At 42.3% G+C, this 23405-nt stretch overlaps 2 protein-coding genes across 5 annotated transcripts in view; one reads left to right on the top strand and one right to left on the bottom strand.

The window, feature by feature from the left end:
* The first annotated feature begins 1953 nt into the window (after window positions 1–1953).
* On the top strand, window positions 1954–3702 carry ppifa (peptidylprolyl isomerase Fa). Its single transcript, XM_079279574.1, has 6 exons — window positions 1954–2135; window positions 2278–2308; window positions 2432–2520; window positions 2595–2691; window positions 3158–3233; window positions 3323–3702. Exons 1-6 carry the CDS (start codon window positions 1992–1994, stop codon window positions 3483–3485), a joined length of 600 nt encoding a protein of 199 aa, XP_079135700.1. The 5' UTR covers window positions 1954–1991; the 3' UTR covers window positions 3486–3702.
* Window positions 3703–4342: 640 nt separating this feature from the next.
* The window catches only part of zcchc24 (zinc finger, CCHC domain containing 24), a 32152-nt gene continuing 13089 nt past the window's right edge, over window positions 4343–23405 (bottom strand). The window contains exons 3-5 of one of the 4 annotated variants that reach the window (XM_079280536.1): window positions 12341–12505; window positions 8873–8948; window positions 4343–8739 (exon numbers count right to left, since the gene is read on the bottom strand). In XM_079280536.1, coding sequence (XP_079136662.1) covers window positions 8669–8739; window positions 8873–8948; window positions 12341–12505 — 312 coding nt within the window. In that variant the 3' untranslated portion in view covers window positions 4343–8668. Of the gene's footprint in view, window positions 8949–12340; window positions 12506–23405 lie in introns of all 4 variants that reach the window. The other 3 variants (XM_079280538.1, XM_079280539.1, XM_079280537.1) reach the window with 3 other exon arrangements.

The raw sequence follows: 23405 nt of genomic DNA, 5'->3' as shown, positions 1-23405 counted from the left end.
TAACACAGATGAAGGATCAGATGTTGTATGTGTTTGTTTATATGTTTGTTGAAGACAATGCACTGCCGCATTGGGATGTTTTATTTCCCTACACAGTGTGTAAACTGTAATTGCAACCTTTCACAAAGATCACGTCTTGTAATTTGAGCGCGACACAAATTGTGCTGTCTGATCGCAGACATTTGAAATTGAGTCAAGGATTTAAAAGAGAATGCAATTCATGTTGTCAAATTGAATTTGGGGGGGGGGGAGACCCCCTTCCTGTTTGCATAACAATGAGAGGTTGTGGCAGAGGGTTGGGGGTGGGGTCGGGGATGTAAGGGATACGTGTATATAATGTAAATGACAAATAGAGACACGTTAACAGAAATGTATTCATTTTCTCCAGGGGGAGTGTGCATAGTGTATTTAGAATTTGTAAAGCTTGCATCCTCCTGTCAGACATTGAATTGGCAAAAATGAGTCTGTGTTTGATTGCGTCTGTGCAGACCTCTCTAATCACGCCTGTTCATTTATGGAAGATACTTTATGTACCCCTCCACATGGGGTTTCAAAGAAAAAAAAGACATTTTTCCTTTGTGTAATATTAAACTTCTGTGTATTTCTCTATTACCTGTGTACTTTATAAAGGTGCTGCAAATTATTAAAACCTTTTCAGGTATAATCGGGACTTGGAGACGTTGAGCTTTTAGTGGCTCTCAAGGATTGTTTCCAAATTCACAGTTTGTAAAAAGAACTGTCAAATTTATAATTGTCATGCAATTTGGCAAAATATGCTATAAAGGTACAATCTGAAGTGATTGGCACAGCAGGTGGCAGTTGTCTCTTTGGTTTGTACAGCCTATGTACAATCATTTCATATTCTAAACTGGTCAGAAACAATTTGTGATTTTTAGTCTTGCAAATCTGTATGTAGTTAGATGACGTGACATCCTAATATTTATCTAATAAATATGTATTCAGATGAAACACAATGAATGGCCTTTTGTGTCTTTTGACATGCAAAGTGCAGCAACCAGCATATATTAAACCAATACATATTCCACAAAAAAGATTTGAAAAAGGACTGTCATTTTGTGTACTAAACTATATACAATTTGCAATTACGGTAATCTAAATATCATTACACTTGTTACAATAGTGTTTTTTAAGTTATGGCTGAATCAGGTCAAAGCACCTGAGATCACCTGGCTGTCTATCACTGATGATAAAGTTCCCTCTTGGTTCAAACTTCTGCAACACCTGATGATAATCAATAATTAGGAGCATTAACTTAAAGTACTGATTCATGATATCGTTAAACGCCTCTTTGTGGTTTAGAAATGTTAAAAATAGCATTTGCAGTTTTAAAAGCATCACTGTTGATCACAATGAAACATTGGAAAAGTTGGCATCAAAGCTAAATTGGACTTATCATCATGGCCCTCCTGTAGTGATATATCGTTTCACTTACAAGCATGACCACTTTACACGGTAATAATAAAGTTCAGACAAACCACCAACACAACCAACCAATCCTGCGCTTGAAGAGAAATGAATGCAGGATGGTTTAGCACAGCCCCTTTGGCCAAATGAGTATTCAAATTATAAACGACGTCAAGGGAAAACAGCAATGCAAATCACATGAATGCAAAACTGGTGTTGGAACAGAAAAGCTCCTTTGAAAATGTATATGACTGACAGAGACTTGCATTGTCAAATTTAAAAATGTTACTAATAAAACAACACTCAAGGTTATTTACTGACAAAACATAAACAAATAAAAACAGAAATATTAGTTCAGCAGTGAGGAATTATTTGCAAAATCAGGTTTTTGCATTTTGTTTAATATTTCACAAAAGTTCACCTGTTTTGCCAACCTACATAAAGTACTTCCGGGAACCTCCCACGTGGTGTCGCTGTTCGTCCTGTCAGTCCGCGTGACGTCAGATGTAAACACCAGCAGCACCCATGGCCTGCAGGTCCTCCTGACCCCAGTCAGCTGAGCAGCGATGTCTAAAATACGATACTGCATGAGGTACAGCACGCCGGGCGTCGTCGCCGCGAGGCTGTTCTCCTCCGGTCCCGCAAAGAACCCCGTCGTGTTTCTGGACGTCGAGGCCGACAGTGAGCCTCTTGGGAGGATAACCATTGAGGTAGCTAGGTAGCTAGCGAGCGTCGGCCTCTTCCGTCCTCGGTCTACCTGCAGCGTGCACCGCAGTGTTCAAACATGTACCGATAAGGGCTCCGTTTAAATACTCACCCATGAATCTGAATGTGATTTGTGTTGTCTTGCAGTTGAATGCAGATGTAGTGCCAAAGACTGCAGGTATGTTCCAACCATGTTTCTTTAGCTGCTCAATACCAAGAGTTACATTTGTTTAATTCACCATTCAAAGAAGTCTTCAACTACTTGTTATAATGTTAATTAAATACACAAGACGACTCACAGCAAACTTCAGAGCGCTGTGCACGGGGGAACCTGGCTTCGGATTCAAGGGCTCTGTGTTCCACAGGGTCATACCTGAGTTCATGTGTCAGGTAAGAGTTACAGTGACGATGGAGCACATGGAGGCGTTTGCCATGTTGTCTGTCGCTGTGTTTCTCTGTTTCAGGGGGGAGATTTCACCAACCACAACGGCACAGGAGGGAAATCTATATATGGGAAGACGTTCAAAGATGAAAACTTCAAATTAAAACACACCGGTCCAGGTACATCTCCACAGCTTCACGTATACTATTATACTGCTTTATCTCTGGTTAGGGCGGACACAACAAAGGATCCTTAATCCACACATATAGTTGTCACTCTCTTTGCCTCCTAAACAGTAGAATTTCCCAGCTTTATATCTTTAAATATAGCAGCCTCTCCACTAGATGGCAGTGCCTAATTTCATGCAGCACTATAAAACAATGTCTGTAGGTGAATGACCTACTTTTTAGTCCAAATGCAATTATCTCACTCATTTTCTTGATTATTTTGATGCTTCATGTTAAAGTGTGGCATTATCACAGTTTGCTTTTCAGGAAAGGGAGACATACTTTCACCAAATACAGTTGGACACAGACTCGTGTCATGCTGAATCATATTGGGTTAGCGGTAAGAAAAAGAGGCCAAGATCTTGTTGACTGTATCGCGTTTAATTGACTTACTTGTGGCCTTTCTTGATCTTTGCAGGAACACTTTCAATGGCAAATTCAGGGCCGAACACCAACGGCTCCCAGTTCTTCATCTGTACGGCTAAAACCGAATGGTAAATAACTTTTGAATGCGTCATCTCATCTCTGCCGCTCATCGTCTCACCACATCCGACGGTCCCGTTTCGCCTCTTCTTCTGTACAGGCTCGATGGTAAACACGTGGTGTTCGGGCAGGTGAAGGACGGCATGGACGTGGTCGCCAAGATGGAATCCTTCGGTTTACATGACGGCGGTGTGATTAAGAAGATTGTCATCACTGACTGTGGGGAGATACCCCAAAATCACACAAGGACTTCTGTGGGATGACTCGGCATGCAACCTTTTGGTATTTACTTTATCTTTCATCCGTGTTCATGATACTTTCAAGGAGGAGCCGTCACCTGTGATCCTGCTCAGCCCTAAAAACTGATATTTTTACATCGGTTTATATTTTTTGTGTACAAGCACTAAGTCATCCGCTTTGTAAAATGTTCTTATTGTGCAATTACTCTCCATTTACAGCCAAATAAAATGCCTGTTTTCGGATTTGACTAGCTCCAGTCTTAGGACAGGACATCTGCTCTAATGTGCCACCGGCCCTGCTGGTTTTAACGCTTCCTGGAAATGATCCAGCAGCTTTTTTTAGACGCTCCAGCGCGACTGACTTCCTGTCCATCAGAGCAGGATGTGACATCATTCGACATCCGCCTGCAGTGGACTTTAAGTATCACTTGAATGCAGTTGACAGATGACAGAGCTGCGGGGCTGTAGCCTCATTGGACGCCGTCCATGAAGATGATTTCATCTGCTGGACCCATAAAGGAACCTGAAAATGCCTTTAGCTTGTATGTGGGCTGCTCTTCCTTTTTATTGAAAACACAGAGCGTCTGGAGGAGAGAGGAAAGGAGGCTAGGACAGACTAGTGGTGGTGCTGCTTATCGAGCTAATACTTTATGAAAGTAAATAATGAAGCGACGCAAAACAAAAAGCAGCTCTTGCCCATAAATGAAACCATATGTGCGCTGACCTTCCACCATTTCTTTGAATTCTCCGATTACATTGTTGCCATAGAGACTTCTCAGCCCTCGCTCTGTTTGAGTAAGAGATGTTGTAACAAACTTGATATAATTTGGGTCCCCCACCCTCCTGGTTTAGTTTTAGTTGTTAGGAATGCATGTCGAATATTGCTCGTGGAAACTTGGCGCCAAAGACGACGGTGCCTGTGGCCAAGCGTTTATTACACATGCAACACAATGACATCCACAACTGGTACAAGCTGGTTCCTCTGCTGTAAATGTCTCCGTTCATCACACGGCACCCATGTCAGCTGGTGCGTCCTTCCTTTTGTGTTTTAGGTTTCCTGTCCATCCGCAGTTTGACTCAAAGTGTTGGAACGGAGTCCTGTCAGCTCGACGTGTCTGTTGTCTTTCAGCACTTTCACTGAGAGGGAAAAACAAGTTTTACACCCCCCCCCCCCGTTACACAACCGCCTTGAATAATCCATTAAAAACCTCTTTATCGTGATCTACACGCTCAGTCTTGCGTAAGTCTTTGAGCTTGCAGTCAAAGACAACACGTACACTCTGTGTGATGAGTATTGTACAAGCAGGAGCTCTCAGGAAACATGTTGCTTTAGACTGAAATCAAGCTCCAGAGGGAACGCCTCCCACTTACTGCTGACAACAGTTCAGCAGAGGACCCAAACAAATGAAACCACACAGTCCAAGCACTCCCAATTCAATATGACTTTAATGCATCAAACTCTCGACGGCACTAAAATGTTTTCCCAACTAACAAGTAAGGCACATTTTGGAATGCCATTTCATGGACATGAAAAACAGACTTGTGGTCTTACTCTCGAAACCATGGCTTTTCATTTGTTTCCCAAAATCATTGTCTTTCCTACCTCACGCCTGTGCTCTGTCCAATTCAAAGTATAACGTTATTGCAATAGTGCAATACAAACATCTCAAGTGATACAGACAAGTAAAGAATACAAACACAATGTTCCAAATTGACCACGTAAGTGTTAACACATGACATTCAGTAAATATGTATTATTCGTAGAGGCTACACGGGACGGTAAATGAAACGCTTCAAGGCTAATGACAATCAGAAGTTGCTGATCAGGTTAAAAACAATATGTACTGTAGCAAACTACTGTAAAAATATTTAAATAAGTATACATTGCACCAAAAAAATATTTAATTCAAACACATGCACATGCAAACTCTAAAATAGTTCTTTGTCACACACGCTTTTCTTGACAAAAGTACACGCTCCCTAAACTACTAATAACACCGTAACATTTCATCATAGTTTCTCTACATCTCACAGTTTAACGTGCGTATACAGTGGTGCGTATCCGTCACTACTTAAGAAAACAAAAGATTTCTGCATGTTAACACAATATATATCTTCATAATGTTGTTTACAAAATGAACACGCGTGACTGTATGGATGTCAACGGCAGCTCATAATTAGTTACACGTAGCAACTGAATAACATTGTGACTTATTCAACACTGATAACGTCAGAACAAAACACAAACAATGGCTTCCAACTGAGAGGCTATTAATTATGTACCAGCTTTTTTTTAATTTTTAATAATACTCTTATGTAGACATCAATATTTCCTTCTTAGTGTAACTTTGTTGCATATTCTATACAAAAAGTGTTGTAAAAAATCTTTCCATAAATATGTCTGCAGGATAACCCCTCAGATTATTGTAAAACATAAAAGAAAAGAAAAAAAACCTCCCAGCTTTGTTTATTTCTCAGCAATAGGCCCTTCTTCACACACAAAAGCTTCAATATTGCATAACACTTTAAAAAGAGCTGCTATCCGTGATGATGGCCATCAAATATATACATAAAACAGGGAAATAACTCTGGAGTTTCTGCAGATTGCGGTAACATTTTCAACATCTATTAAGTGTTCCAAAATACACATCTCATTCATAGAAAATAACAAATTTGAACTGAAAAGGTACTAGAAAAGTCAAGTATATGCATTCAAGACATTATGTCTGAAAGCAGAGATTTTCTTTCTTTTTTTAAAATGTATTCTATCGACTGCTTCCATTGGCTCTTCATTCTGCCATTTAAAATGGCCTCATAACGTGTCTGGGCTGAATCATTACTCTGCCAGAACTCTGTGAATCACAAAACCATTGTTGCTTGTTTATGAGCTGAGTTCATAAGGCATCATTGGTATCCATGTCTCTCACTGCAGCCACATGGCATGATGTGTCTCTGTTTGGACTTGTAGACACATTTTTTAACAAGAAGCCTGTGTTTCGATCTGGGGGTGTGGAGTTTGAAAGATGTGGGCATTTCACCAGGCAGTGGAAGTCTTCTGAACTGTTGAGTTGCATTATGGGAAAGGTAGGATCCAGCGTTGATTGCAACTATTCTTTAGTGTCAAGCCTCCTAACTCTGTGGAGCTGCACCACTAAACCACTGGAGTGCTCCTTTAACTTTACAGATGAGTGAGCTAACTGTGAGGTACCATAAGCAGCCACTGCAGTCTTCCACTAAGGCGAGTGACCGTGAATGTTTTTGTTGTTTTACAAAAGCCACGGTTCCTTGGATGAACACAACTGCAATAGATTAAAAAACAAACAATGAGTGAGGTCCACGGTTTCTGTTGAGAGGATCGACAAAGAAATAACATCTTTGTGGATATTCCATGACAACAGACCACAGTGGGATTGTTTTTGCCAGCTGGAAATGCTGTTTCAGCCTTGTGCCTCCAACTCCGCTAAACTGTGTTGAAGCGAACACCCACCATGCCAGAACCAACTAATGGATGAACTGTATCATTTTCTTGTCCTTTGCCACATCTTGAACCTGCATCAAACGTACAGTTACCACATGCACGTGTACTGCCCTATCCCCACATGTCTTCCTGCCTCCTATAGTCCTGATACTTCAGAATGATTTCAATCTTTTTAAGGCACACACAGTATGTTACAGTATAATATAGATATAGTCAACCAGCTTTTATAAGGCTAGATATACAGTACGTATAAAATAGTTCACAATTTCTACAACAAGGTTCCTCGAAAAGGTCGGTTTCTAAAAGTCAAAGCGACATTAATCTCCGCTGTAGCGCTTTCGACCGCACGGTGATATAAATGTAAACAGGATGTGAACTTCTCCTCCTTTAAAGACATTGGTTTATAATAGTAGGCACTTATATTCATGAAAAAACAATATAAGTGTAAACTTAATTCATCATCACTTTCAGTATGTCCTTGAATCTTCCGCATCACCACTTTACAAATCCGTCCTCCTATTTAAAATCTTCTCGTTTCTCTCAACCGACCTGAAAATCACGGCAGTTCTCCAAAAACGTCACCTCCCTCTAGACACTCTTTACACTGCAATCAGCTGTTGGACATTGTTTTTAAAAGTTTCCATTTAGCTTCACGGACTGAACTAAGGCTGCCGGGCATCAGCTGGCACTTCAATGTGACCTCAGATGTCTCTTTCAAACCAACATCTTCTTCTAATTCATGGTTAAAATCTAGTCAGGCCTTCCATGTGACCAGTTTACTCGTGTTTTGTAATGCTGATCAAAATGTGGCAAGCAGTATTTCTTCTTTTTTTTTTTTTAAGTGCTTTGAAAAATTGAATATTCAACACTGGTGAGAAATTGCGTGGACGGCAAGATTATTGGTACTAAAACTAGTGTTTTCCTACAGCTCCTTATCCGTTGACCTTTTACGTGGTTTGAAATGTACACAATTTGCCTTTCCAACATCAATACGTATCGAACACTATAGATAATTGAGAGATTGTGTGGCAGCAAAAGTACTCTACACCTTTTCTGTTGGCAACGCACTAAATCTAGACAAGGAGCGGCTGAACCTACAGTGGAAGCAGTTACACAATAATGTGATGTACAAACATACAAAAAAAAACATTTATGTCCCAGTTAAAATTCAAATTGCACACTAGACAACCAGCAAATAAATAGGCCAAATGTAAGCTAGGGATGTTTGGCACATTGTCCCTCAGTTAATTCACAGTTAATAAGATGTGCTGTTGACCCGAATACGGCAGGACATCAAAGGCCTCGTGTACGTTATACCGTCGTGAGAGGCCCGGGTTCAACGTCCGTCACATTACTACACACTTCACTTGGCAGGGAAATGGAAGGTTGATGTCTGTAAACACAAAGCCAACAAACCCCGAGGTGAGGTGATGTATTGAGACCAATAATGTCAGTGACACCATTGACATACATGCTAATTTATCAATGTATGCCTTGTTGTAACGGGGTTATGTGGTTTCTGATACGTCGAGGCACGAAAAAAAAAAGTCACTGATTTTGGCAAGTTTTCCGCTTTTGATGAAGACCACTTGGAGAGATTGATCCTAAATTAACGTGTTCCTCTTATTCCTGAATGTAATCTTCAATACTGTCACTGGAATAAAAAAAAAGAAGCATGGTTGAGAAGAGGGACAGAAAGGATCAGAGCTACAGTCCATATTTGAGTCTTCTAAGAGAAGTGGGGGAAGACGTGAGGAGGAAAGGCTGCCATGGTGTGTGCAGGGCAGGGATGAGGGAAACCTGGAAGTGAGGGGAGGAAGTTAACAGCCTTGATGGAGGATCAGCTATAGGACTTGGGACACAAAAAGTTGCTCTCTGACTCTGAATAAAGAGGATTATTGCACACGGCGGCAGTAGTAGCCCAGGACTTTACATTTCTCGCACAGGTGTTGGGGGTGCTCCTTACTCTGGTCAGAAACATCCAGGCCATCCGGCTTCTCTAAAGGGCGCTGAGAAAACAAACAAGAGAACCAGCAATGAGTCACAAAGAAAGTCATGAGGAAAGCAAACCCAAGCAGCACACACATAAACCTCTTGAGTTATGCAAAGCAGTTTCTCTGGAACCAGATTCAACTCAGCTGTTCGCTTAACTACTTTGGCCTCCGACGGTACGCGTGTCCTTCACAGACCAGACGTGTACGAAACACAATTAGTTGCAGAGATATGGCAGCAGACCATTGGCTCTGGAAACCTGAAGCCCACTTTAACAACCTGGTATTAAAGAAAAAGATCCAGTATCCAGCATTTGATCATGATGACCTGTATGGAAATACCAGCAAACTGCTGCAGCGATGGCTTTCGTGGATTAATCACGAGGACGAAGGGAATCGATCTGGGGAAGCACATATCAAGGTTATTTTAACAATCTGTCTGGAACATTTTATTTCTCATCTATTGTTCTTTTCTTGTTCGGGCTTTTTCTTTCTTTATTTCTTTTTTTCACAAAATTGCTCTTTATTCAAAGTGGTCTAACTAAAGGAAACCAGGTTACCATGGGTCACTACAGAGAGATATGTCGGTCGTCCACTAATGAGTCTGCCAGGAAGTGGTACGACTTTACTACCGGTGCTTTAAAGACACCAGGTCCTTGAGAAAAGCTGGAAAATGTGACATATATTTTATGAGGTCCCGTCAGCAGTTAGAAGGTACCGGGGTTCAAGCCCCTGTACTGCAGGCATCTTCCCTGTTGAAGTGTCCTTGAGCGAGAAACTCAAGCTCCGTCGAGTCAGCGGTGAAGCTGAAGTCTGAGGTGTAGCCGCGAGACGGTGTTTATACGTCTGTGGGCCGATTTTGTGGTGCAACTATGCACAAAACGTTACAGATGTGTATTTGAGATTTTAAAAAATGAAGGCAGTTTGAAGATGGGAGTGGTCGGAGCAAGGGCGCTGGATGTAGGGGCTAGGAAGCGTGGAAGGGGCCATTGGCTACCCACTTTACGCCCATGGACTGATTTGGCGTCACGGTCATCCTTTGCAAGATGGTCTCTCGTTTTTTATGGTATAGTTTGGCATTGAAGCAGGTATCGTGTATATATATATATATATATATATATATATATATATATATATATATATATATATATATATATATATATATATATATATATATATATATATATATATATATATATATATTTATATATATATATATATATATTTGGCTGAATGGGTGTCATTCAATCAGACAACAACAAACTAAATAGTTATATGTGGTGATATGTTTTTAAGTAGTGTCTGCAAAGCTTCCACTGAGCACAAGGTTAGGACAATGTCTATGTAGCCTGAGAGGCGAATCCAGGGGGACAAAGAATACCTCCAACAACCCAGTGCTCACAAAGAGCAAAGGCCCGGTCACAAAGCAGAATTCCTCCGTGCATGTTGGTGAAATTGGTTGCGCTTCTACTCTCAGGCCTAGATCGTGAACTACTGTAGTCGGCCAGCTAACAGCTAACAAGCCACATGCTAGTACATGCTAGCACGAGTCAGTCAATCCAGCTCTCAGAGCTCCTTTCTATTTTCTCTGTACAGTGACATTTATTGGCCTTTTGTTCCTAGGATTTTACATCATTTCATTCAATAAAGAGTAAAGAGTGCAAAAGAGTTCTCTGAGCTAGCAAGCTTACTAACCGTCATTTAAATAGCTTTAACTGTCAGTTAGCGTGCTCGTTAGCTTGATCGTTAAAAGGTGAATTGATTGGCCGGCTTGAGCAACGTAGAAAATTAACGTGTCAAAGTTTAGCGAGGCTAAACTCACCAGAAGATTTGCGGAGACTTACTTTTGCCCACTGCAACCAAATCCACTGAAATGTTACACAGCTGAGTTCAATCAGTGAGTAAATCAAGCTGTAAGAGTCCAGGGGGACCAAAACAATCTCATTTTGAAAAGGAACGGGGACATGTCACCATCATACCTGATGGAATTTGTTTTATGGTTGGGAATAAATATATTGCCCACCAAATATGTTATGCATGTGGATGGGATTGTAAAACACATATTTAAGGATATTTATGGAAATCCGCATGGCAGGAGGGAGCCTGGCTGAGAGGCTGAACTCTTTGATACTCGAGGACGCAGAGGTTAGTGGTCCGTTTCAAACGCTGACAGGGGGGAAATATGTTAAGTGGGTGACATTGCAAATGCAGGGAATTCGCTTGCCTGTGTGTAGCTTTGCCACAAGACCCGGAGTAGAGTGAGGTTTTCTCACCAGTGACCTCCGTGGAAAGAAAGGCATGCAGTCCTCCACCCAGGCTTTTTAAAAGAGTATAGTAACGTTCTTGGTTAAGATGCAAATTAACAGACAAAAGTAATGATTGCAGTAATAAACAATTGTAGTAAATTAAGCATTACATGTGCAACGTTTCATCAGCAGCAAACCACTGTTGTCTTTGTAAAGATATAGTTGAGTAATGTCCTCCTGAGCAGAGGAAGAAGTCGCTCTCCCTCTGTGTGTGTGTGTGTGTGTGTGTGTGTGTGTGTGTGTGTGTGTGTGTGTGTGTTGTAATCTGAGTTTTTCCTTTGCTTTGTTGACATAGTCGCCTTGTTGAGAGCCGTTGAGGGGCAATACGAAAGCTCCCAATCCCGTGTACTGCACCTTAAACTTTCCATTGTCTGGAAATGATTTAGACTTCTCGCCAGACATTTCGGGTAACTTTGTCGAGCATCGTCCCTTTTCTGCTTCATTCTGTGTAAGTGTTAGCAGAGTGGAGCATGGTCCCCCCCCCCTGTGGTATTCAGAGACCGAGCAGGGCTTCGAGGAGTAATCCTGACTTTATTTCAGGAAGTGGAATTGGAAGAATGTGGAAAAGCATAAATATTACAAGATGAAGGGTTGAGGATAGATATATCTCCAGCTGAAGAAAGCAGAGTGGATTCTTTCTCAGGCGGTCCATCGCTTTAGTCAACAGGCTGAGAGGAAAATCTGAGGTTAAGCTAGACAGACCGCTCAGTGTTTGCTGTTGTGAATAACACTCCACAGTATCTTGTTTAATATGAATGAACTTGTTTTGTATTATTAAATGTGAGAGGAATTCCTGAAGCTGTAAGCCTCAATTATCTCAGAGGGAGTTTGTGTCTGTGAGACATTAACATTCAGGAAACAATCCAAAAATGTTATCAGTCAGGAAATGAAATGAGTTTATTCAGTGTTGGTTTATTACCAAAGAGGAACAAGCAATTGTTATTGGTATGATTGTTATTCTGTTTTAATGAGGCCATCTGGAATATCCTCAAGGCAATATGCAGACACGCAAACCACAGTCTGGACTCAATCTACCACTTAAACGTTTTTTCTTTACGTTAAGACATCACTGCAGATTCCCAGGGAGTGACATATCGCAGGTACCTGTTTGTGTGGATAGACGTTGATGTGGCATTTGATACATTCTTGTCCCATGTTGGCCCAGGAGTTGCCACTCATCCACTTCCTCTTACACTTGGGGCACTTGTACTCTCCGAAGCATCTCTTCTTTCCCTGGTAGGGTGTCAGCCCTTCACCTTTGGGTCTGGCCTGTAAAGAACAGTGTGAGTGAATAAAATGCATCCACATGTGGGGAAATGAATACTTTGAACATGCTTCACCTGATCATTTTAACTTTAGGACTGCAGAATGTTTTCATTCATTGCTGTTCAGAGTTCAGAGTGACATTTTTCAGAGAATCTCTTAACGGATGTTGAGCTTTTTGACAGCAGGGTGTGTCCATCCTTTTGCTCTTGTATATTCAACTTCATCATAGAGCACGCTCCTAAACGCCATATTGGAACAATATGTGGCTGTGTAATTGACATTTACTTCTATTGCAGCTGTGGTAAATTACTCCTCTGATTCTCACGAGGGAGATGATTACAAACTGTCAGCCAGCCATGAAAAAAGCACAAGCCTGATGGGCAATATTGTTGGGAGGAGCCGCTCCAATGACTTCATGTTGGCAACTTTATTTCGGCCACTGTAACAGCCCTGGGTGAAAAGTCGTTTTCTTTCCCTCTAAAAGCATGCTACAGACAAACGTATCGCTGATGTCATCACAAGGGTAAATCACAAACTGTCCTCCGTCCTGCCAAAAGAAACCCAAATGTATACTGAGTCGTACGTTTGACAGAGCTTGTCATTATCAATTTGAAACCCCATCATCATAAAAAAAATACAGAAAAATCATCCCAAAACATTCCATCTGCCTCGTGTTCGTCGCTGTCGTCCTAGGACAGAGGTGATTTCACTAAACAAAATCCTTCAACTTGGAAGATAAACATTGGGAAGGGAGTAGTGGGGAATCGTGCTATTTTGTGTCAAACATGTACAGACGGAGATGTGATATGGCAGGAATAAGTAATCTGAATACACAGCATGTAACTGATGGCAGCCTTCCAGAAGGTTAGGAAAGTCTCTCTCTCTGCGTTCGAAGTGAAATCAGACCTGTCCACTCCACTCATGAGTCTCCTGCAAGCCTGCAGATTGTTTTCATAATCACGTTAGCGTTGGGCAGTGAGAGTGAGGGGTACAACCTGTATCCATGGTCTTCCCTTTATTTGTCCCAACCCATGTGTGAGTAATAGGAATTTTAATCAGGAGCATCTGGCGCCGTCCTTACAGACGTCAGCAGTTTGCACCAGCAAGTATGAGCGGCTGTGCTTCAATCTGGCCCCATCAACAGCATGACCTCAACCCCACTGTCAGCTTCGCATCTCCCACTGTGACAGCAACGCTGGCTGGAAGATCGGACTTCTGCTGGCCTGCAGAACGCCGGTGTACACACACACCGACAGGGCTGTCTTCATACAGTCGATTGGCACTCTCAAAGACAATGCCATGGCAGCATTTTGTTGAAAATGATTCTAGTTACTCGATGAGCCAACAAACGTTCTGTCATTTTCAATCTTAAATACCCTAACGCTGAAAAAAACATCACTTTCTAGGTTTCTGCTGCGGTAAGACAAATAAATAAATCTGATTTATTTATTTAAAAATAAACTTGATCAGAGCACCAGGTGTACTACCCAGGTGGTCTGACCTTAACCCTCGTTATTCATTTGGAAATGTGAACACAGTCAAATTTCCCATTTTTCAAATGTATAAAAAAAAAAGAAGAAAAATCTCTCCCCGATACTGCAGCCAGGACTCAGCAGGACAGAAACAGCGCTCATCCTCCTCATGACCATTCCTCTCCAGCTCCATGCTGTTTCCAGGGTCTGGCCTCGGCCTTTGGCTGCACGTCATGCTCCGTCTGCAGCCGAGGGCTTTCACATTGGATACAACGCTGTGTGCAATCAATTTGAAGATGCCTCTGATGTACACACAGCAGATGGACTATCCATCCAGTCCAGATGAAGAAGTAGATGCAATCTTGGTGATTAGGTTGCTCAGTTGTGTCCAAAAGAGCTTAATAAAGTTTTTAAATACAAGAAAGAAGTCGCTGAAAGATGATTCATTTATTCGTCAATTGCAACTTTTTTGATCGTAACATTTTTTTTTTAATAACAGGAAATACATGTGTTACTTTTGAGTAACACCAAATGAATGCAGTTGATGAACTGATTAATACGCAAGTTGTAAGTTGGTAAACATGCACCAAAAACAAAGTGAAAAAGCATTGAATGAGCCAAGTTTATATGTAAATGATATCACCTCTGCCTTACATACTGCACACGCAAATTTAGTTTGCACAACTGCAAAGTAATGTCCAAATAAGGAGTCTTTATTTGGACATTTGGACTTATAAGTCTGACTATTGTACTCGCATTGTGGTCAGTTGTTTTCAGGCCATTGCAACACATTGCCTCTCATGGAGGGCTGATGAAATGAACTTCACAACGCACAGTTGGTATTGCACATTTTAATGGACACCCAAACACGAGGGAACAAATGCCATCATAACATCTGGACTGTTGTGCCACCACTGTTAGCTGAGGCAGGCTAAGACATTTGGGGCTAGATTCAGGGCAGCAGCTAATGAAGGAAGCTTTTCTTCACTTATATACATACATACATACGTACACACATACATACAAGGCCTAACTGTCGATGTACACTGGTGCAGAGGACTACAAATCAAAACCTGAGCAAATGTTTTCGTTCGGCTTGATTTCCAGGAAAATTACTTCGCTAAGTTTCCTTTAAAGCAACATTTACAAACCATTTCACAATACAAAAATACACACAGTACAATGACTGATTTAATGGATCTGCGTCATCACACCACACAAACACTCTGGAGATGAGCCTGCACAGGAGGATGTGTTTTCTTTCCCTTTTTCTCTACAAATAAAGCCATCCAAGCTGGTGCCAGAGGAAGCGCTAAATGGACATATCGGAGCCTTTTAGAGCATTTTAGGTGTCCGTCAAGTGGAAAAACAAAGCTTTGAAACAGCGAATCGCTTGATGTGGTCCGTGCCGGGAGATGGCGAGCCGTGTTTGTCGTATCACTTCGCCAGCGCCGGCTTTGCGTTGAGTCAATGTTAGTTTATGTCCCCGAGGCTAGAGCCCCGCTAGTGAGGTAAGGGTCAGCGTGTGGGTTGAGGACAGTGTCCACAGAGAAGACTGTGCATCTCCACAACACACAACGAGTTGACCACATCCTCCTTTGGTCCAGATCCCAGCATGGACCCGTCATATCACACACACACGCACACACACGCACACGCGCACACACACACTTTGGGTCAGTGAACTGTTAAATGAAGCATGTACACACGTGATACACACATTCACTGATGCAATCTCAACATGGCCACACATAATGTCCTTCTTTCCTCTTGACCCCTTTAACACTCAGACATAAATGCAAAAACACACACACACACTATCAACAAATTCCACATCCACAGGTTTTCATGCACTCTTGAGACACAACTGGAAAGTCTCGGCACACTGTTTCCTGCACTACTCCCACTCAGTGTTTAGCCCGGCTGCAAGGACACAGATCATTCTTTGGCTTATATTGCAGGATTAATGAGCTCACACACTGCATGAAATAGAATAACAAGAGACCATAAAACAAAAAAAGGGAGACAACCATGAGAAGCAAGAGAGAACAAGATGAACAAAAACAGAAGAAAGCTCATTAAGATTGAGAAAGAATTAACGTCCCGAGTTGGACGTGAAACAGCCTCCCGCTCCTCTGGAATCACACCTCAAACATCCACACACAGGAAAAGGAAAAGTGGACAAACACCACAAGCCCAACAGTCGCTCCAGCCAACTGTGGAGAGACCCTCCGATCAGCCCCTCTCAGGAGGGTGGAGGAGGAGAAGGAATTCTAAATCCAAAGCAGATGGCCTCCATAGGGGCAGAACACGAGAAACACCGAGAGCCGTCGTAAAAGTGCTGCTCTGCTTTCAATTAGTTGCCATACATTTCAGAGAGAGAGCGAGAGAGAGAGAGAGAGAGAGAGAGAGAGAGAGAGAGAGAGAGAGAGAGAGAGAGAGAGAGAGAGAGAGAATTAACTAACCACTCTAGCTTTGGCCACAACTACAGTGGATTGGACTCATTATCATGTGGAGACGATTCTCTGGGGGGGGGGGGGGGGTCGATTTTAAAGACTCATACGTTGTACAAACAGAACAATATCAGGAATTTGTTGCAGGTAGATTACTGGATTTGGAAGAGGCGTGTTTAAGTGAGCGACCCCGGTCTAGACGACACCCACTGTGAAGGGTAATTCGGGTAATACCGTGAAATTGATTACAAGGTATGCAGCCCAGTCCAGACTCTGAAGTTGCAGTTTGAATATCATTTTTGCCACAAAACCATCTTGAAATTCTGCTCGAGTGTACTGACCACTGGATAAAAAGAAAAAGAAAGTGGTCCAGACCGCTGTCTGAGGCCTTACGGTGATCTTGCATTCGTGTTGATCTTACATTCCAGGCTAAGAGTAATGACCAGTGGACAGACACAAACCTGAACCCTTAATCCTCTGTCTCCAGCAACAGGATAGCTTCGTTTAACATTAGACGTCCCTTCCAAGCCAAACCTAAGAGTAATCATTCTAAAACACTGCTTCTTTCAAGGTTGTGGAGATGGGATTTCATCCTCACTGGTCGTATGAAGGGAGACATCTACCTACAGTGGGTCTGGGCTCCACATATTGCCCACAGTCAGGCAACAAATACGAGGAGACAGCGCTGACAGCAGAGCTTGGGTTTTTATGCGAATGCTAGATGCCATTCAGCGGTTTGTCTGCCTGCCTCTATGAGAAAACAAGGGATTTGGTGGGTAAAACAACACTGAGGCTTTGGAAAAGGGTGGGTAGTAATTGAATGCAACCACTTTTCTGGCTTGAATTTGGAGCGCAGGGTCTTTGTTGGCAAATGCAGCTCAGCTTTAATATGAATAACGCCAAGTCTTTAGGTGTTTGAGATGTCTTCAAATAAACCTAAACATTTCCAAAATCGGTGGTTTGTTGGATTCATAGATAAAGAAAAAAACAAAAGCTTTAAGTGCAACATAAAGGAAGCAGATGTATCCTCGTGGCTAACCCTTTGTGACAAAGTAACGCCTCGTATCTAAGCCAAGTTTCTTTCTTCCAGTAAACAGATTTGATGTTATTTATGACAATGTGAGATTGTTCTGCAATGATTTGGTGTTCCGATATCACGTCACTGTAGAGTTGCTTGATAGCCTGAGGCTTCTTTTGTCAGACCACACCGGAAACGCTTGTCGGGTCATTCGGGCCAAATAATACTTTCGCGGTTTATAGTCCACAGTTTGCTTTGAGTTGACCACACCAAGGCAATTCAGAACATGAAAAATATGCAGAAAAGTCACAGGCTTTCACACGTGACGTTATCTGGTGTGGTATTCCTCTCTACATGGCACCTAGTAAAATAGAGAAAGGAAAACAAAAAGCACTCTGTTTCTCAGTTAAATCCTCGTGTGCTTTGACGATCACTACCCGCGTTATCTGACATCACAGCGCCTTAAGATCTGAGGATGCAGTCATCAGACTGTCAGTCAGAACTGAGGGCCAAGTGGGGGCGTGCAGATGGCCTCTGCTTCGAGTCTCTCACAGGAATGACACTGTCACTACCTCAGCTGTGTCTCACTGCACACAGAACAAGCATTTTTTTTGAATTGGCTGTTTCCGCTGCTGGACTAAACAGCCCCAATGCCATGCCAGAACCTCAGCCAGGTGCATTATGGGGGCTATTTATCAATCCCACCATGCACTACAAGCTCTAAATACAGCCACTGTTTTCTGTGGCTCTCTCTTTTTCGCTGCCATCTTTCTCACCTCTCCCTCTCTCTCTCTGGACGGCTCCTTTGCTGGTGCAGCTGTCTCTTTCTAATGCCTGTAAAGAAAACTGGCTGAGGCTGAAAGTGACGGGAGGAACAGGTGTTGCCGTTGAGTGATAAATTTGCCTTCGCTTGAGCACAATGCACCTCAGTTCATAACAACAATCTACGGTGGCCGACAAGGGCAATAAGGGGAGAGACATGCGACAGCTTCAGAAACGATGCCAATTTAAAAACACATGTAAAAAAAATCCCCAAACAAATACAACAATGGAAACGGTCAACATAGGGGAAGAAAACGATACATTAACAGCAAACACGGTGCAACTGACACACAACGTCTGTTCGCTTTGTCAGGTCAAACATCAAACTGATCCACTCAGCGCTCCCCCTAGAGGCCTGGAGAACGTCCGCTGTGTTGATTGAATATTGCAGCGTTTTGTGTATTTGCAGCATTTGCTGTTTTAAAATGGCCGAATAAATGATTGTGCATATGTGTCGACGTAATGAATGAGGACATCGTTAGTGACACTTCAGTATTTAAGAGCATTTAACTTTCTCAGCCTTTGGAACCAATTGCCGAGTTATTACAAAGCAAAGCCGTGTTTTTTTTTTTCCAAGTATCCCAGATAGAGCTGCCCTCAATTTCGGCTCGCTGGCACGAGCCCCAAACTGCTGGGCTGCTCCCCAGCGTTCCGTAGCGCTCCGATCCCTAGCTAGCATCTGGAAACCATCAGTGTAAACAAAGGAGCAGCGGAGGAGCTCAGGCCTCGCTCTGCCTCTCCGCATCCCCCAGGGCATCACTCAGAGAGTACACCAAACCGGGCCCAGGACCTGTGTGTGTTGCATTTCTGCATGCGCGTGAGCACACACACACACTGAGCGTGTCCATGCACATATCTGCTCTTGTGTCTTCATCTCTGGATCTTTATTTTGGTTTAGCTGCAGTCCAGAAAGACATAGATTTACAGATAGAGCGGATGAGGTTCACTCCACAATGTTAGCTCTGAGTCTTTTTGGAGTTTTTGTTTGGTTTTCTCATTAACCGTAGCATTTCCGATAAGACTTCTAATTGCTTTAATGTGGTTTCAGTTTGCGTTTTTGGCCTGAGCGGCCTGTCTGCTGAATGCTGCGTGGGGGAGAGTCAGGAACCTGGCTGTGGTTTAAACCAGAGCTGGTGCTTCTCTGTGACACATCAAGAAAGATCAAAGCATCAATCGGGCTTGAGCCTTCTCTGAGACACGACAAGGAAATATTTCCTGAACTTTTCATTTTAAGTAACCATATATCTATCAATCATGTGGTTTGGTCTTTTGCAGCACAGCTAAAACCTCTAAAATGTGGTTCATGGAGCTTTTAACCTCACACTTAAGCAAACTCTATGATGCTTGTAAACACACCACGGAGGAAAGCAGCGTTTTGCAGTTGTGTCTGCAACCTGTTACAGCAGAAAAGAAAGCTTGTTATCAGACTTTATGGACATGAATGTTTTCACCATCGACACTTTGCTCCTGCACTATAGCATTGTTCCTTTTCCTGCGTAGATAATCAGGCTTACAATATTCCCAATCAACACAAATGTGCCTGTGTGGCTACGGGGCTACATATTTAGTTAAAAAACAGTCGTGACTTATGCTCGCCATAGTGGTGGAGATCACTGCGGCTCGTATTCCCTCCGTTGCTTCACAGCGTCACGGCTACAACTGCTGAGATAAGCATTCTTATCTTGCAGAGTTGTCTCTAAATATAAACCTCAGCATTACACAATCGTGAACCACAATCACACACACTTTGGGTTGATGCACAAGCCACCAGGCCCACAAATGCATGCATTTATCCCACTCATATCAACTTTTTTCTTACACAGTACAACACCAAGGCCATACCAGTGTTAATCAACACGAAGAAATGATCATTGAAACCATAATGTCTTAAAAATAGACAGATATTCGCACATCATCTCAACCTTACACTGCTGCTTATGTCTTTCATGTAAAATGTAATGAATCATATAATCTGTCCTCCACGTCCAATCGTTTCCATATCACTGAGGTACATTTAGAGGAAAAAGTGGTACTTTAATCGATTTAAAGCTATCTAGATGTACTAGTTACTCAGTCACCTCATTCATTGCAAGTGTGGTGACAAGCAGAGAGCTGGCACAACAGTGCTACTTTCAAGAAGCTATTTGTAACACTTCCCTCTGACTGAGAGCTTAATATGCATACACACACACACACACACACACACACACACACACACACACACACACACACACACACACACACATCTGACACTTCAATTCACATGTTAACTCTCAATCTATAATATTACCCATCGATAAAACAGACTCACTGACAAGGATGTACTATTTATTCTAATGTTAGTCAACAAATGGCATGTGAGCTCATTAGATATGACTTCCCATCACTAGTCAACCAGCACTTGTCTGAACCTGCATTGCACACATGTGGGTCAGGGAGCTATTCTTAAAAAAGGTTTCATATTCACGAAGCTCTTTATTTGAGCTATTCATATGTGCTTGACATTTCATTCCACTATAAAAAGCAGTTTACTCACAACAGCACATCCCAGTTGTTTCCAAGTCTAAATGTGCCCGTGAAGCATTTACCCCGTCCCAGGTCTAACGTGTGAGCGAAGCAGCAGAAACAGGGTGAAGTGTTATGTGGCGAGGAACGATAACAACCATCGTATCCAATCAAATCCACAGCTATTTCAAAACTTCAATCTGAACAGGCAACACTTCCTAAAAGGATCACACACCCGTATTTGACCTGAAGCAGTGACACCAGTGCAGTCTATTTAAAGTGGACATTAATACATTTTTTTAAATGGAGTTACAAGTTTTTCCTTTCTCGGTTTCTGGGTTCAACCACTGAGATCGCGAGTCATTATAAATGGGTTTGTTATCTCACTGTGATACAGAGAGGAGGCTGTCAAGAGGACAACCACTGCAACAACTGTTTTAAAGAATAACCACAAGTCCATTTCCAGCTCTGTGGGGACGCCAAAATACTTCATTCTAGGAAATGCTCTCTGCTTGACAGAGTAAGCCAAGGCAAGTTTATTTGTATCGCACATTTCAACAACAAGGTAATTCAAAGTGCTTCACATAAAACCATTAAAAGCATCAAAACACAAGGCAAAAGAAAAGGAGATTTAAAAACAATTAAAGAAACAGTGTAAGAAATAAAATACAGTAGTAAAATGCAGGAAGTTGATTAATATATTAATTGAATGTGGTTCAATTAAAGGCAGCAGCAAACAGAAAAGTCTTCAATCTTGATTTAAAGGAGCTGAGGGTCTCAGCAGACCTGCAGCTTTCTGGGACTTTGTTCCAGATATGTGGAGCAGAACAAGGGAACGCTGCTTCTCCATGTTTAGTTCTGACTCTGGGAACAGAAAGTAGACCGGTCCCAGACGACCTGAGGGGTCGGGATGGTTCATAAGGTAGCAGCAGATCAGAGATGTATTTTGGCCCTAAACCATTCAGTGCTTTGTAAACCAACAGCAGGATTTTAAAGTGCACTGTGTCTATGTACTGTATGTGTGTGTTTCTACTGGAAGAGACAGCACACACACACACACACACACACACAAATGCTTTCTGTAATGATCTTAAAACAGAACAAGATTCTAGGTCTAACATTGTCTCAGATACGAGTGAAGTCCCGTAACAGTTTACCGAGCTAAACTTATGTTTGGTCTGTTCTTTGACATGCTGAGATATCACACAGGGACAAGGTAAACCAAGACAGCTGTACCAAAGATAAAACATCCCACAGCTGTCAGTCATGTAGATATGTGGAGAGGCTGTGCCAGAAAATATAAAAAAAAGTAATTTAGTGCTTTAAAATGTCATCAATTACCCACCGAGTAAACGTAGAAATGTATTTACAAGAACAGCATGCTGGGTCATAAAATTGTTCCAATTATTTTTGTGGTTGTCCCTTTCAAATAACACAAAGTAACTGAAGGTAGGATTGCTGCACTTTTGCAGTAATAAAAAGAACTGATGACAGAAGTAACACACTAGATGTCAATCTCCACTAAAAACAGAAAACAAAGAAAATGCACCCAAAAGAGCTTTTCTTGTTTCTTTGATACGTTTCGTTTTCCCAGGTGTTTGTGACTTTGGAATGTAGATTTTCTGTGGCCGGGTTCAGTAAAAGGATCATAAACACATTGTAGTTGTTGGGAAATAATGCAGCTTTGAATCATTATATTGTGAAAAAAAATTGGCAAAGTTGACACAATATGTTGATCTGTTGTTTTAGATGAAAACGAATCCCATCTAAGTCGTCTTTAATGATGTTATTGCATACAAATGCAATTTGGTGACCGGCAATTTGTGGTTGTTTTTATAAACTGGGGGGGGGGGGGGGGGGGGGAGGTCTTGTATTATGAGTTGTTGTTTGATTCTGCCCAAGAAAATAATGAGAGGATATTTATGTGTGCCATGTGTGCACACATGTGTACTTGTGTGTGTCGGTCAATTTGTTTCTCCTCAGTAACAGACCCATTCGTGTCCAAGACAGCTGCAGAGGCCATGCCAGCGTGCTCTGTGCCAAAACCCTATTCCCCCCTATTCCCAGATTCCTAGATTTCCACAACCCAGCTCCCCTAATCTGCCACGGATCTCGGTGTCATGTTCTTGGATGACTGTTGGATACCCCTGAGAGTCAATCATGTGGGTGTTTTACTTCATACCAAAAACAATCTCGTGTTTTAAAACTGATGTTTTTGACAGAATTCATTCTCTCTCTCTTCACTCTTCATTCAACTAGTTCTTGGAATCTTCCCCGGTTGAACCCAGAAGCTTGGTTCCGCCGACGGCTTGACATGGAGGCTGCCTCTTTTTTACAGATATAGGATACGTTTACCATACTCCTACACTCACCCTATTTACAGGGCGCTACGAGCTAATGCTAAGTGGGGCTGTGGGTGTGAATCCCCCCCCCCTCCCCCTGCCCTCTCCTAGCCTTGGACTTAGCCACGGTCCCACTAATCCCAACGAGTTGTGCAGCTGCACAACAGCATTAGGTTACCAGTTCAGTGAATGACAAGAGCAGGTTTGGCGGTGCACCGGGGGCAAACAGAGGTGCACACAACATCTCGTCGTCTGTCACAGGACGTTCATGCTTCTGCTGTCTATGTTTGC

Source organism: Melanostigma gelatinosum (assembly GCF_949748355.1).
Source record: "Melanostigma gelatinosum genome assembly, chromosome: 12".
In the NCBI taxonomy this organism is placed as follows: domain Eukaryota; kingdom Metazoa; phylum Chordata; class Actinopteri; order Perciformes; family Zoarcidae; genus Melanostigma; species Melanostigma gelatinosum.
Note: the sequence above shows the minus strand (reverse complement) of the source record. Positions and strands in the feature narration are given on the sequence as shown.

Excerpts from the sequence above, each read along its gene's own strand:
- ppifa (XM_079279574.1), top strand. The coding sequence starts at position 1,992 with ATGTCTAAAATACGATACTGCATGAGGTACAGCACGCCGGGCGTCGTC. Across the intron at positions 2,521-2,594 it reads TACCTGAGTTCATGTGTCAG|GGGGGAGATTTCACCAACCA; the intron begins GTAAGAGTTACA and ends TCTCTGTTTCAG. Across the intron at positions 2,692-3,157 it reads ATTAAAACACACCGGTCCAG|GAACACTTTCAATGGCAAAT; the intron begins GTACATCTCCAC and ends TGATCTTTGCAG.